The sequence below is a fragment of the Podarcis melisellensis genome (assembly GCF_964234715.1).
Source record: "Podarcis melisellensis genome assembly, chromosome: 7".
NCBI lineage: Eukaryota > Metazoa > Chordata > Lepidosauria > Squamata > Lacertidae > Podarcis > Podarcis melisellensis.
In genome coordinates this window covers 18223346-18239389 of record NC_138539.1, presented here as the reverse complement: position 1 = coordinate 18239389, position 16044 = coordinate 18223346, and the positions used below count along the sequence as shown (strand labels likewise).

The window sequence follows — 16044 nt, the reverse complement described above, 5'->3', positions numbered from 1 at the left end:
AGATCAAGCACTGCAGATAGAGTGTTGATATCACCTCAAAAATTAATACTTTCCAGTAGGAAAAATTCACCCGAAAGTCATTGAGAGGTGTGATAGGTAAGAACAAAAAAAGTGGAACTGTTAGTTTATTGGCCCAGCCCACTCACTGATGATGGCTCTCCAAGGACTCAGTCAACAGCCTTTTCCAGCCTTTCTAGATCAGATTCTTTTGAAACTAGAGATGCAATAGGTTTAACCTGGGACCATATGTATGTCAGGAGTTCAGCCTACATTCAAGTAGGACCCTGGCAGAGACACATGCCCGACTGGAATGTTCTCTCCCTTCTGGTCTGTTGTCCAGGAGCTTCAAAAGCTTTCTTCTGCCCGAACATCACAGCGACCAATGCCAACCAACACCAGCACACTTAGGGATCCGCAGAGTTTGACCTCAGCAACTCAGCATTTTGGCTAATCTACTTTATTTACATAGAAACACACACGGAGCACTGCAACATGGCTCCCTCTCTCTCTAGCATCAGACAGCAAAGAGAAAAAAGAACAAAGGATAATAGTCCCACTTCATAGAACACAGTAACACAAACATCTTGCCTCTGTCGCTTCCCACTCTGTGAAGTCAAAACATATACCGTCATGTGAAAGACAAAAATCCCATGACTGCAATCATGATGCAGGAATTCTAACATCGTATGGGCTATACCACTGAACTACAGGTCTGTCCCTTTCTGGCATAAATTCTGTGTTGTAATTTGAAAAGTTCAGGAAATGTGTTTTGATGCAGAGCTGTGTGCAGATGGCCTCTCAACATTCTCCATCACATTTCTGGGAAGAGAAGGAGGGACTATTACACTAAATTTCACCTGAGGGCAAAAAATCTCTCCTCTACAACAGTTTCTTGGGAGTGGGGCTAAATATTAGAAGAGGCTGTAGCAAGACTTCCTCCACACACACACACATACACATTATGTTTTGCCGCTATTGGAAGTTAACAGCAGAAACCCTGTGCCACCATCTTCCACACTGCATATGAACAAAAGAAGAGTCTCTTGGATCATACTAATGGCCCATCTAGTCACAGCAGCCAACCTGACACCTGTGAAAAGCCTGCAAGCAGGATATGAATGCAATATCACTGTCTGCACTTGTGATTTCCAACAACAGTTATTCAGAGGCTCACAGCTTCTCTCAGTGGAGATAGAATACAGCCATCATGGCAAGGATTCAACCATGCTTTATTCAGAGCTGACCCATTGAAATTAATGAACACAACTAAGTTAGGTCCGTTATTTTCTGTACATCTACTCTTAATAATGCCCAGGCTGGATCTAGACACACCAATGAATTGTTTCAGTTAACTGCATTGTAAACTCATACAAGGAAATCCGGTAGGGAAAGACAGGACTCTACAGCACCATCTGGTGTCACAGTGTTGTATCGCACATACAACACATATAAAATGCCTTTTCTTTACCAATCTAGCTGAGTCCCCAGTGTCATTTCAGGGCACTGGGCAGGGGGTGACTGCCACAAAAGAATGTTGGATCATTTTTGAAGAAAATTCTACAGTAGCCTTTTTATGTATGGGGAAAAGAAAAGAAAAAAATCAGAAAAAGTTATATTTTAAAGTGGCTGTGCTGTACGTAACTGTCTTAGCACCAATGACAATAGCAACTCTAACTAGTGAGCATAACTCATAGTGTAGCCAAGGACATTTTTTCGTACTAAAACTAACATGAATTTTCATTATTCCTGGAGGTTTTCGTAGTAGAGATATGGAACTATTTTTATATTACTATTGTCATTAGGAATAATTAAATGTACTGGATTGGCTACTTATGACATGTTTTTTAAAAATGCACTCAGCCACTGAGACAATGGACTCACTTTTTAACCCATGTTTCCCTCTGAATTATTTTTCAACTGTATTATTTATTAAAATCCCACTCTGTATGTAGCACCTTGAAAAACTAGTGGTACATTGAAACCCCTCTGCAACTCCTGGAGGCAATCCAGCAGAAGATTGATAAACACAGCACAGGTGAATAATCAATCATAATTGATATTCCCTGTTTGAGAAGTGAAACCAATGTTTACCACAGCTGGGTAATATATGTGGCACAGAGTGTAAGATATAATTATTTCATCTTAAAAATAAATCCCTAAAAAAAAAAACACAGAAGACTTGCATAGCCTTTGTCAACCATCTCACATGGAACAAGTTAGAGAAGATGTTCGACACAGATCTGAGACAATCTAATTGTGCTTTTAGAGTTAATGACATAATTAAGACCTGTCCTAAGTATTTAGCACTGCAAGGGAAAGAAAAGGAATCCAACCTTGAACTATACAATAGCCGAGTACAAATTGTACATTTTCAGTGTAGGAGCATCTGCCATGTTGAGTGGCCTCCTTTTAGAAATACGGTACATTGCCCTCTGCTTTGTGTTTTTGGCATATGCTAAAGACTTTCCTGTTCACACAAGCATTCCCCAGATTGCTGACATTGGTTAGTGCACTTGCTTTTTCACTGTGGAGATTAGACAGTGTGCAGTACGACTGCATTTTATTGTATTGCTTTCTGTTTTTATTATTCATCGTACGGTATTATCATTTGCATACCGTTTCGGTAATCTAAACTGATCAGCAATACATACATGTTTCTAAATATAGGCAAATATCTTTCTGAACTTGTAGGTGTCTAATTTTATCTCCTGTCTTTAAAATGTGCCTCTGATGCAAACAGTAAAGGCTCCGATAGCAGCATTTTAAGAAACTGCTCACATGAATTTTAATTTTAAGAAACTGCTCACATGAATTTTGGGAATTACAAAACAATTCTCATTCTGAGAAACCCTCAGACCATGAACACACAAAGTAAGCTGTACACCAAGGATGGGAAAACTTTTTTCACTTCAAGGGTCCCATTTTTTCCTGGACATCCTTTTTTGGGGCCACATCATGCTGTGGTGGGCAAGACCAGAATCATCAACTCTTTTTACAGCAATTACATTCTAGCCATAAAAAGGATATGCACACACCTCCACCATCCTCTGTCCTTGCTAACAAGAGGCTCCATCATAAATCAGTGACACATTCTAGCCAGGCAAAAGCACTTAGAGTGTGGAGCAGGGACAGTAAGATTTGTGTGGGCTGGGAGGCACATATCCTGAGGAAAATACCACGGTACCCCCCAACTACATAGGCCGGGGGGGTCACCTTTAGCCTGAAGGCCTGAGGTTCCCCATCCCTTCTTTAAAATGTGATTGGCTATTTGGGTGGTTGAGGAAGATACCAGATTCTGCCCCACCACTCCCCTTTGGTGTCCAACAAGCTAGTCTTAGCATCTTTTATTTTAAGTGATTCTTGTTTGCTCCATTGGATCAGCATAAGAGAGTATTGAGAAAGTCAATCTCATTAGCAGTTGTCTGATAATTAAGTTTTAGAAATCTGTTGGGGTGTTGCTTTGTTTTTGTTTTGTTATTTTGCCAAGCATATGGAGGTGTTTTGCATCCTGTAATACATTAGATTGATGGTAATAAAAACAGTTCACCCCAAAACCACAACTCAGGATTGCTGAACACACACGTACAGAAAATGTGCACTGAGTTGTATTTGAGTAACTGACCATTTTGATGAGAGGTGGGCTGAAATTTGGCAGATACCTGTTTCAGATCTGTTTCAGGAGTCACGATTCGACCCGCAAAACCACTCGGGAAATGAAGGGGCTTACAATTGCAGTATGTGTGTGCCTTTACTGGCAACTTCTGTGATACAGCAGCAGCAGACTTGGCTGCCGGCAGCTTTATTTGTTGTTATGTGATTTCTTACTCACCATAAGGTTCCAGAGTAGGTTGCAACAATATAAAACTACAATATTGAAATCAATAAAAATACCATATTTTCCCATGTATAAGACTATATTCCCCCCTAATTTTTCAAAGGCTAAAATTGGGGGTCGTCTTATACACAGAATGTTTAAAATTTCATTTCTTCATTTTGGACTCGAAAAATAGGGGTCGTCTTATACATGGGGGTGTCTTATAGATGGAAAAATATGGTAAGTTGCAATGGGATGTCTCTATCCTAAAGTGTCCCTATCAAGTAGGAATAACAGCAGCCAGAGCTCTTGTGTTGCAACTGCAACACCAAAGCAAATGTTGCTGTTGTTTTTTGCTTGGTTAATGCAAGAAAGAAGGAGAAATAGGGCAAGGTAAGAATCTTCACTGCAACAAATAACTTCACACACCCTTAATTATTTTGCCCCTCTGCTTTAACTTCGTTTTGATGATTTGAGCAAAATGCCCCATATGCACACAAATAGGACAAGCTGCTGAAGGAAAACAAAAGGATACCAGCCTAGACAGGGCCGGCCCACCCATGAGACAACATGATGTTACTACCTCAAATGGTAGGATGCACAGGGGAAGGCAATATGATCTCCAAGGAATGCATCACCAGCTGTAGCTGCCATGAAAATCAAACACTGTGCTCCGCCTCTCTGACTTTCCAGATTGATACTTTACTTCTAGATAACACCATAGCCAAATTCAACTCTAAAACACTGGCTTTTCTCCTTCTTGAGACCCACCCATTTGCTGTCTTGCACAGAGCCCCCTTAATCCTCAATTCTCTTAATGGCACATCACCAAGGCAACTCCTGGACTCAGGGGTTCAGGAAGCTAGCCTGGCTTGATTAGCTTTTAACAATAGCTGGATCCAGAGATTATAGAAGTCTGGCACCCACAAACTCGTAACACAATGTTGAAGGAGCGTCTCCACCCCCATCGTTCTACCCAGACACTGAGGTTCAGAGCCGAGGGCCTTCTGGCGGTTCCCTCACTGCGAGAAGTTACAGGGAACCAGGCAGAGGGCCTTCTAGGTAGTGGCACCCGCCCTGTGTAATGGCCTCCCACCAGATGTCAAAGAGAACAGCTACCAGACTTTTAGAAGACATCTGAACGCAGCCCTGTTGAAGGAAGCATTTAATGTTTGATAGATTACTATATTTTAGTATTTTGTTGGAAGCCGCCCAGAGTGGCTGGGGAAGCCCAGCCAGATGGGCAGTATAAATAAAAAATTATTATTATTATTATTATTAGGAATATTTAGCTAATTTGAATAAGCGTAAGCAAATTTCTCCGAGTGGCATTGATCACACAGTTCCAATTTACACAACAAATCGGCATTCAAGGCAATAGTTCTGCACAAATGAAACACCATTAGGGGTTTCAAGGGAAGTTAGAGGCATTTCAGTAAGATCTGTAGCATTTTCTCAGAGGCAATTTTGCAGAAGTTAATATACAACAATGAATCACTCACCATATTGTTGGTGGCTCAGAACCTTCTATTTCCAGGTAATCGTATTTCTCTTCCATCTGAAAATCTGTAAAAATGAGTGAAATGGTGTCCCCAGGCTCGGCCACAATGGTCCACGTGCACTCTGCATTATTGTGGTATTCATTAGGGAAATTTGGGCTAGAAACGATGCCACTGGATCCTCTCATTGTCCCTCCACATGCATCCTCCGCTGTTGAAAAGAACAAAAAGGAGGCACAAGTTAGAAGACAGTAATTCATAGCAGGTGTTTCATGCTAAACTAAATGCATGGGTAAGATAGATATCAATCATTTTGCAGAATTTGGCAGTACAGTGGTACCTCAGGTTACATATGCTTCAGGTTACAGACTCTGCTAACCCAGAAATAGTGCTTCAGGTTAAGAACTTTGCTTCAGGATAAGAACAGAAATTGTGCTCCGGCGGTGCGGCAGCAGCAGGAGGCCCCATTAGCTAAAGTGGGGCTTCAGGTTAAGAACAGTTTCAGGTTAAAACCAGACCTCCGGAACGAATTAAGTACTTAACCCGAGGTACCACTGTATAGGAGTGTTGGGGCAGAGTATCAGCTTGCCAGCACAAAGGATATCAGAGTTTTGTTGGCATTTTTTTGTGAATGGGCAGTAACTTGCTGCAACCTACCCAAATTGCCATCAATTTCATTCTGAAAACAGCCACTCAGCAACCAACCAATGGTATCATTATCAGCTCTTGATTTTCTCCATTCCTAAGACTGACAAAACATTCCCTCACCCCTTTAGGCTGTCAGGTGATTTGGCTTTTGTCAGGCATTTGGCTTATTGGGAACCCATGTTGCAATGGCCTGCTCTTGTAATTTTTATTACAATAGAAATTAGGTCAGCCTTCATTTGCCAGCCCCTTCCTCACCTGAGAAATATGATACTCTGATCTACTAGTGTTCTGATGAATAGTTTACGGTTATTATCTTGAATGTCATGTCCCTTGCACTCCCGTACTCATGCTTTTTACAACAGAGCCATTTTAATAAAGGATACGTTTTTTCAACACGGCACATATTTCAAAGGATGGCTCTATAAAGTGCTTCTTTCTGAGAAACATGTTCTGCATTATAATACATTCAAGGATGAGACTCCAGACTACACTCAGCTCTTTATTGTACGACCCTTGGGGTCCCAGTTCTGAAAAGTAAATCTAGGAAAAGATTTAAAATATGAAAATAATTGCATTGCTGTTGTTGGGCCCCGGTGATTTATATCCACAGTGTGAAATGCTGGGAGCGCAAGCCTCTCTAAATGTCATGTTTTCTGCACATCGGAACTCCAAGTCCCAAGCCACGTGTGCCTTGATGGGGAGAGGAGGAGTTGCATAAGAGAATTTCTGAATGAGGATTTAGACAAATTCATGGAGGCGAAGGCTATCGATGGCTACTAGCCACGATGGCTATGCTCTGCCACCACAGTTGGAGGCAGTAATGCTTCGGAATACCAGTTGCTGGAAACCACAGGACTGGAGAGCAGAGGAGTTGGAAGGTCAGGTGGTACCCAGAGCAGAAAATTTCTTGTCACCCCACATTCTTTTTTGTCTGCAAAAATGGTTTTATGTTATTTCATATTTTCTTACAAAGGAATGTGGATTCTGAGCCTCTGATAACAAGTAGGCGACTATGGAATCATAGAATCATAGAGTTGGAAGAGACCACAAGGGCCATCAAGTCCAACCCCCTGCCAAGCAGGAAACACCATCAGAGCACTCCTGACATATGGTTGTCAAGCCTCTGCTTAAAGACCTCCAAAGAAGGAGACTCCACCACACTCCTTGGCAGCAAATTCCACTGTTGAACAGCTCTTACTGTCAGGAAGTTCTTCCTAATGTTTAGGTGGAATCTTCTTTCTTGCAGTTTGGATCCATTGCTCCGTGTCCGCTTCTTTGGAGCAGCAGAAAACAACCTTTCTCCCTCCTCTATGTGACATCCTTTTATATATTTGAACATGGCTATCATATCACCCCTTAACCTCCTCTTCTCCAGGCTAAACATGCCCAGATCCCTTAGCCGTTCCTCATAAGGCATCGTTTCTAGGCCTTTGACCATTTTGGTTGCCCTCCTCTGGACACGTTCCAGTTTGTCAGTGTCCTTCTTGAACTGTGGTGCCCAGAACTGGACACAGTACTCCAGGTGAGGTCTGACCAGAGCAGAATACAGTGGCACTATTACTTCCCTTGATCTAGATGCTATACTCCTATTGATGGACAGATACTTAAATCTACAGGATGGATTGTGTTTTGGTTTGTGTTATTTTATTTATATTTATTGTTTGTTTATTTAATAAAATTTATTTTAAAAAACCTGCAAAGTGGTTTACCAAAACAAAAAACAAAAAAACACACACCACAACAGTAAAATCAAGAAAAATTACCAATCCTACTTTAAAACATACAAAAGCTAAAATATTAAGATTAAAATTACTTCAACTTCCTAAGCATCTAGGTATGCTTGCCTAAAGAAGAATGCTTTTAGCAGGTGCCCGAAAAGAGTCTAGCAAAGGCATGTGCTTTGTTGAAATTTCAGCCTTCACAACATAGGAAAACGGCCAAGTAAACAGCTATTTTTGTGGAGGAGGGTCAAGATATTAATTGATATGCATGGAATTTCATATGTAGCTATATAATCCCTAGTGTAGTAAGATAAGACATTTGGAGCAGGCATTTTCAAAATACAGTTTTTAATGAACCACCTTAGTAAAGGTAAAGGGACCCCTGACCATTAGGTCCAGTTGTGATCGACTCTGGAGTTGCGGCGCTCATCTCGATTTATTGGCTGAAGAAGCCGGTGTACAGCTTCTGGGTCATGTGGTGAGCATGACTAAGCTGCTTCTGGTGAACCAGAGCAGCGCATGGAAACACCGTTTACCTTCCCACCGGAGCAGTACCTATTTATCTACGTGCACTTTGATGTGCTTTCAAACTGATAGGTTGGCAGGAGCAGGGACTGAGCAATGGGAGCTCACCCCGTTGCGGGGGTTCGAACCACCAACCTTCTGATCGGCAAGTCCTAGGCTCTGTGGTTTAACCCACAGTGCCACCTGGATCCCTATGAACCACCCTAGTAGGGCAGTAATTATTCCTTGATAATTTGTCACCCCCCTCCATGATGGCACCCGGGGCGAACCGCCCCCCTTTCCCCAGCTGGAGAGTATTCTTGTGTTCAAATTCTGCTTGCTGGTTTCCCACAGACTTCAGGCTGGCCACTGTGAGGAAAAAATGGTGGACTAGATGAGCCATTGGCCTGATACAGCAAGCTCTTCTGATGTTCTCATGTTGTTATGATTTCTGAGCACGCTTATTTATCCATTACATTTCTAGTCTCACCACTCCCAAAGGCCCATGGTAAATTTTGAAGTGCAGGAGATCATCATAATACCCCCATAGTCATGCCAGGAAGGTAAATCCATAGCCTCACATACCAGCAGCAGTACATAGTCTAATACCAAATTTATTAGGACCAGGATATCAGGAATCCTAGCTTGTGATTTTTTAATAGTAACTTGATAGATAATGACTACACTAATTTAAATCCAGGTCTCTTCATCTAGTTCAAAACAATGGCTCTAAGAACAGCAAACACAGTAAACTAAACTATTAATGCCAGTTTTAAAATTGGGAAAAAATACATGAGCAAAGAACATTGTAAAATCTAGTATTTGATGTGGTTCATGCTGTATTAGTTCATCTCATAAGAGACTTTGCACATGACACGAATGTAAAAAGAAAGAGGACAGCAAAATTTCAGCAGCACACTGCTTGTCTTCTTAATCCCATAATGGTTAGGCATTACTGTTAAAGAAGCCCTCGCTTTTATCTTAAGATAAAGTGTCTCTTATGACAAAATACTTTCAAGATTCCAGTCTCCTTTCACTTCTGTGTGAGCATAATTAGAGAATTTAAAATTCCGCCTTCCAGAATGTGATTTCCGATTATCGCTTTCTCCCAGAAGCTACAAATATGACTTGACCTATTCAGGATAGACTTTCAGCCAAATTACAGTGATTGCTTGGTCAGCTCTTTATTTTTCCACTTCTGCCAAAAATGTATCTGCCAAAGTTCCACTTTATAGAATCATAGAATTGTAGAGTTGGAAGGGACCCTGAGGAACATCTACTCCACCCCCCGGCAACACAGGAATCTCAACTAAAGCATCCATGTCAGATGGCCATCCAACCTCTGCTTGAAAACCTCCAATGAAGGTTCACTGCCTTCTGAGGGAATCTGTTCCACTGTTGAACAACTCTTACCACCTTATCATCTCCTGATGTTTAGTCAGAATCACATTTATTATAACTAGAAACAATTGGTTCAGGTCCTACTCTCTGGAGCTGAAGAACACAAGCTTGCTCCATCACCCATGTGACAGCCCTTTAGATATTTGAAGATGGCTATGATATCTCCTCTCAGTCTCCTCTTTCCCGTACTAAACATACTCAACTCCCAGTAGCACCTTAAAGACCAACTAAGTTAGTTACCAAGAACTAACTTAGTTGGTCTTTAAGGTGCTACTGGAAGGAATTTTTTTGTTTTGACTATGGCAGACCAACACGGCTACCTATCTGTATACTCAACTCCCTCAACTGTTCCTCATAAGGCTTGGTTTCCAGACCCTTGATCGTCATAGTTGCTCTCCTGTGCACACACCCCAGCTTGTCAATATCGTTAATTTGTGTAATTAAGTCCCTCCTGCAAGTCCCTCTACCCTCTTGCCTGTCTTGTCCATTGATGGAAGTCTACTTACTTTTTCAGGTTTCCCAACAGGCAGGAGAATGTAAATATATGTGTTCCCTCTTTAAGACAGAACAGGGCAAATTACCCCTTAGTTTACTTTAGTCTGATGGTGAACAGTTTAATTTATGATTTCTAATTTGCAATCAGCACACTAAACTTTGGCCTGGTTAATTTAAAAGGTGAACACAAGAGCACCGCCTTTAAATTATTGTATATAAAAATCACATTTGCTTTCTTTAAAATATAGATTGATTAAGTCATGTATGCCCTCTGCTTAACCGTTGTAATGATTTATCACTACAAATTGGATTTGGTGAGTAATGATAAACTGTAATTTATTGCACCAGTTGTAAAGGGCACATAAAGCAATTTGGGTCGGGCAAAACATTTCTCAAAAATGAAAATAGTTCTCTCCCCCCACCCACCCAAAAAAAAGAAATCACAAATTCCTACTCTTTGTGAGTTAACTTACCCTTCACATTCCCTTCATGCCGGCTACTAACAATAACTCTGTACAAAGCTCTCTGCATACAAAATGGTGGCATTCTTTACCATACTGACAGTATGGAAATGAGTGCAATACATCAGGTTTTGGAATGGGAAGAGACCCCATTACCTGAATGAAAGAATGAGGGCAACTGAAGATTGGATGGCTAGGACACTAATCAGAAACACAAGGCTGGGGGAATGGGTGTCCCACCAACTAGTCTAGGGAATGGAATAAATTCATACTATGTCCAGAAACTGCTGGTAGAAACATCTTGTTTTCATTTTGCCTTTGTGCTGACCTTAACAGCCCAGTGGTGTACAGCCCAGTGAACATAGATTAGCTATAAGCAGCACAACAGCACCCATTTAGTACTTACTATCAGGGTTGTTTATGAATGATAAGAAGGTAAGATTTGCCCACCCTTTCTGCATATGACTAAGTGAGAAGTTACTGATCCATATTAATGATTCTAAGCAAAAAGAAGAGAAGAAGAAGAGTTTGGATTTGATATCCCGCTTTATCACTACCCGAAGGAGTCTCAAAGGAGCTAACATTCTCTTTTCCCTTCCTCCCCCACAACAAACACTCTGTGAGGTGAGTGGGGTTGAGAGACTTCAGAGAAGTGTGACTAGCCCAAGGTCACCCAGCAGCTGCATGTGGAGGAGCGGAGACGCGAACCCGGTTCCCCAGATTATGATTCCACCGCTCTTAATCACTACACCCCAATAGCTCTCAAAGTGGGAAGTGGGGGTTCTTTTGGATAAAAGTAGCAGTTATTTCAGGCTAACCAAGGCAAAGTGTGGTCCTCTGCACATTACATAGAGGACTGTCATATTTTCTTCAGCGATCAGTTGAAGAAGAACCTAAGACCACCTTCCAAATAATACCCTTGTTCACAGTTCCTGTCAACTAATTGGCAAGCATCAGACCCCAGCAGATAGTTACTTTCCATCCTCCAATGTGTTCTCCCAGTGCCAGGTACTTAACTGTTGACCTGAGCAGTTAGCACATGCAGTATGACAACCTGGTAGTCTCCTTTAGTGACAGAGACTGCAACAGTGAAGCAATCTGGGAGCCTTATAGCCAACAGTGCCATGGTGGGGTTTGATTATGATGATTCCCAGGTTGTCGTTCCCTGCTTTGTCCAGTGGTTAAGAAGGCAATAGGAAATCTGTGCCCTGGGCCCTGAATGGAGCTGTTTGGCATTCTCAGCCAGATCCTCTATTTCATCAATCTGGTAGCTTCACAGAAAGGCTTTATCGATCCTATTTCTCACAACATGCCAGCTGCTTATGTGGGTCTTCTCTTCCCAACACCCCTGAATGAACGCACCCTCAGCTCTTCATACATCTCATTATGGCAAAATCCACAGATCCAAACCCAGACTAAACGAAGGTGAACATTACCCGTGCAGAAGAAAGGCCGGCATTTTCACTCTTGCTTTTGGAGTTTGTTTCCTTGTGTTCCTTTTCTCCCCCCCAGGTGAAGTCATTTCATATTGATAAATGCAAAGCCTCAAAACTGCAATGCAGCAGGTTTACATGTCTATTTTAGTACCTTGAAAAAATGGATTAAAAATGGATCCTCTGGTTGCTGTGAAAAGGCTTTAATTACACCTATCATGATTGATCGTCTTTTCCGTTTTCAAAATGCCACACACAAACAGGGTAATCATCTGTTTACAAAAAAATAATAATTCTGAAAAATGCATTTTGTTAAATAGTGCAAGTAATACCTGAACTCATTTTAAGATATGGGCCTTATGCCATCCGTGAGAAAGAGGGTGGGATGGGAGTAGGGGAAGGTGATGAAGAGAGAAGGAAGGAAGAAGGGCAAATGTTCAGGTACACTAAGAATTGCATTTATGTAACTGTTTTGTGCAACAAAGGTTGATTACATAACTTGGATATATAAATCCAGAAAAATAAAATGTATGACCAACCAATTAGGCTTCACCTCTATGCTGCTGACCTGGTCACTCAGTGGCTTGGACACTGTTATCTGGCTCTCACTGATAAACGTTCTTTTCCCTTCCCACTTGCTTGTCCAGCACCCATATACTATCAACTCACTGGCTATTGTTTAAAGTTACTTTTCAATTGGAAATCTGTACTCAAGGCAACTTGGAATAATATTTAAAAACACATTAGCACAATTCAACACATGGCGCTTTGAACTGATCTAAGACTTATAAAGGGATACCGTTTTAAGTTTCTTGAAGCTCAAGCAACAAAGAGTCTTGAAGTAATTTGAAATGAGAAAGGGGGTGAAAGAAAGAGGGGGAGAGAAGTGTTAGCAGAGAGCAGGGCAGAGGAAATAAAAGTTGGTGGCAAAGAGAAAGGGGGTGCCCCCAACAATCAGCCTCACCTCATGTGGCCCCTAACATATAAAGCCTGACAAAATGTGGCCCTCAGCAGATTCCCCACCTTGGCTAAGAGAATGAGGAAAACATGGATGAGATGATACCCCTCAAGATATATAGGAATATAGGTAAAGGTAAAGGGACCCCTGGCCATTAGGTCCAGTCGAGAATGACTCTGGGGTTGCGGTGCTCATCTCGCTTTACTGGCCGAGGGAGCCGGTGTACAGCTTCCGGGTCATGTGGCCAGCATGGCTATGCCGCTTCTGCCAAACCAGAGCAGCGCACAAAAACACTGTATACCTTCCTGCCAGAGCGGTACCTATTTATCTACTTGCACTGCATGCTTTCGAACTGCTAGGTTGGCAGGAGCAGGAACCGAGCAATGGGAGCTCACCTGGTCACAGGGATTCTAACCACTGACCTTCTGATCAGCAAGCCCTAGGCTGTGTGGTTTAACCCACAGCACCACCCGTGTCCCAATACAGTATATAGGAATATAACCAGCAGCAATAGAGAAATGATGCAGAACATTTCCCCAAAGAAACTGTAGTTAAAAACAATGCCCAGGTGAATAAAGCCATTTTTGCAGCATGGCTAAAATGGAGCTACAGAAGCCTATCAGGGTCCCTTGAAGAATCTATTCCAGGTCCATGATGACATGGAAAATGTGTAATGGTATTAAATGGGAAAATAGCTCCCCCCCCCACACTAAATGATTAGCTGTAGCAAAACCTATCAACACATTTCACAGTGTAGCAGTGCTTGTATCCTGGCCTGCAGTATAGCTGCCCAGGCTGCAGTGCTGCCTTATAGGAAAGGCACATGGTAACCAATGGCTACTGGCTTTAACTGAAAGCAATCTAGGATAAGTAACCCAAGTTCAAGAAGTTTGCTATAATTTTTGTTATCAGATCATCCAGTCAACATCAGACTTTGGCTTTCAGTGTTACAGATTTATAGAATTTCAGCAGAAGAGTTGTTTCAGTGCCTGAGAACTTGCAAGATCAATACTGACCTAGAATCATCTAACATATGCACAGGGGTGATCTGTGGTTCTGTAAATTTCCAGCACATGAAAATAAGCAGAAGGCATGCAAAAAGACATCCAAAAGAAATCATATTATTTTGGTTGTCAACCGAGGTCACGTTGCATGAAATGGCAATTTCTGTGGGATGCAGTACTGATTGCACAATGGAGAAACAGAACAAGGAGGCTGGCTGCCACCTGGACTATTGTTACCACAACTAGGGAATAAAAGCTTTAGGAACATAATGCTGAGTCTTTAAATCTCATAGAAGAATAGAGCATGGAGAAGTGTTCTTGGCGTAATGACACAGAACGATTAAGAATGAAGAAATTCACGAGCTAGCAAGCTAGAAAGATTAACTGACAGTCAAATTAAGCGTCTTGCATCTGGAATGGCAAGTGGCTTCACAGGAAGTTGTTACATTAGAGACTTAAGGGTTTTAATAAGAAAACTCATTGCCCAATTGAGGTTGGGAGTTAGCCTGGTGATCTGCTGAGGACTGTGCACAATCTCAGATCTCAGAACCCTTTTCAGCATTGAAGGAAATTCAAACAGATCCTGCAATTGGCAGGCAGTGAAAATCCTTTGGAATAACCAGACCTTGTATGAATATAACTCATTGAAGTTCCCCACTCAGTTGTGGACCAAACTCCTCTTACAGATGAATCAGAGAAAGATATTGTTATATTCTGTTGACTTATTTGCAACTCCAGAAATACAATTTTTGTCTTCAGAAATGATATTCATGTATATTTTCTGCATTGCTTCATCGAAAACATCAGTGGGGAACCATAAACTCAGTGGTAGAGAAAAAGCTTTGCATGCAAAAATTCCAAGGTTCACTTTACAGCATCTCCAGCTAAGGCAAGAGTGGAGAACCTACAGACATCCTGATGTTGCTGGACTACAAGTTCAGTCATCCCTGACCAATTGGCTGATCTGAGCTGGAGTCCAAGAATACCTGGAGGTCCACAGTAGCGATGGGTGAATCTGTCAATTTCAGTTTCTCTCAATTCCTAATTTTTCCAAATCTTAAACCTGGTTTTCCGCATTTACACATCAGTTTTCTTTTCATTTTTTTTAAAGTCATCATGGAAATTCATTAGCATTTTAGTGCAAATGTATCTTAGTACACACATTTTTGTGTGCATCTTTTCCTAATATACACATTTTTGCAAAGCATTTCCCACTAATATAATGCATTTTTTGTAGATTATTTTCTCTAATATGTGGATTACTATTTGCATGTTGCCCAGGTATATGCATTCTTGTACCTGGCTGGAGAATTGCATTGCAAAATTCAGATTATTATTATTTCTTACAAGAGTCAGACAAGTACAACTTTTGAAGGATGGTGACATTCAGGTTTGTGTGCTGTTTTGCTAAGTGCAAATTCACTAAGTTTGCTTTCAAATGGAAACTGAATTGGATTTCTCCTCCATTCCTAGTCTACAGATTCTTCACACCTGGGCTAAGAGATCAGGTATCAGGTGATGAAATAGCTGGTTGCTGCAAGTCACAACGGATGGTAATGGGATAGGTATTTTAATAGCCTAAATTGGTATATGTTGCCTCCATAGCCCTTTTTCCCTTACCTTATGTCAGTGGGTTGCATGCATGATCCTGTTTTTTGTTAATACTTTGTCAGTAAGGTTAAAACATCTTCTGGGGTGGGTGGGAATGCTGAATGTGCCAAACCTGGAATTTCTGTACCTGTTATAATCTTGGTTTAAATGTCAAAAATTGGAAATTTGATATAGTAACCAACTTGAAACATTGGGAATACTGAATCAATGTGCATTGTATAGCTCATTTTGTATCTTTAAAAAGTGATTTTAAAATAAATGTCACAATCAGAGAAGCTCTAAAGTAGTATCTTTTGAAATGGCAGGATAATATTTGCCTGTTTTCTTACCTACTGGAGGCAGCTGTGACTTTAATCAGTTCATTTGTCTTCATCTGTTGTGTTAGTTTTTCATTCTGTGAGCTGAAATGTTAACTCTGCAATGTAAAATCTTTGTAGGTAGCAGAGACAACTATTTTAATGTGGACACAAGCAGTTTATCACCAGCATTCCATTA

The 16044-nt window shown here is 41.2% G+C and overlaps 1 protein-coding gene across 5 annotated transcripts in view; it reads right to left on the bottom strand.

Moving 5' to 3' along the window:
• CSMD3 (CUB and Sushi multiple domains 3) overlaps nt 1-16044 on the bottom strand; it is a 584176-nt gene that overhangs the window by 378597 nt on the left and 189535 nt on the right. For all 5 annotated transcript variants that reach the window (XR_014170321.1, XM_081918582.1, XM_081918583.1 and 2 more), the window contains exon 5: nt 5317-5524. Coding sequence is in view for 4 of the 5 variants with exons in the window: in XM_081918582.1 (XP_081774708.1) it covers nt 5317-5524 (208 nt within the window). In the remaining variant the exon portion in view is untranslated. The remainder of the gene's footprint in view (nt 1-5316; nt 5525-16044) is intronic.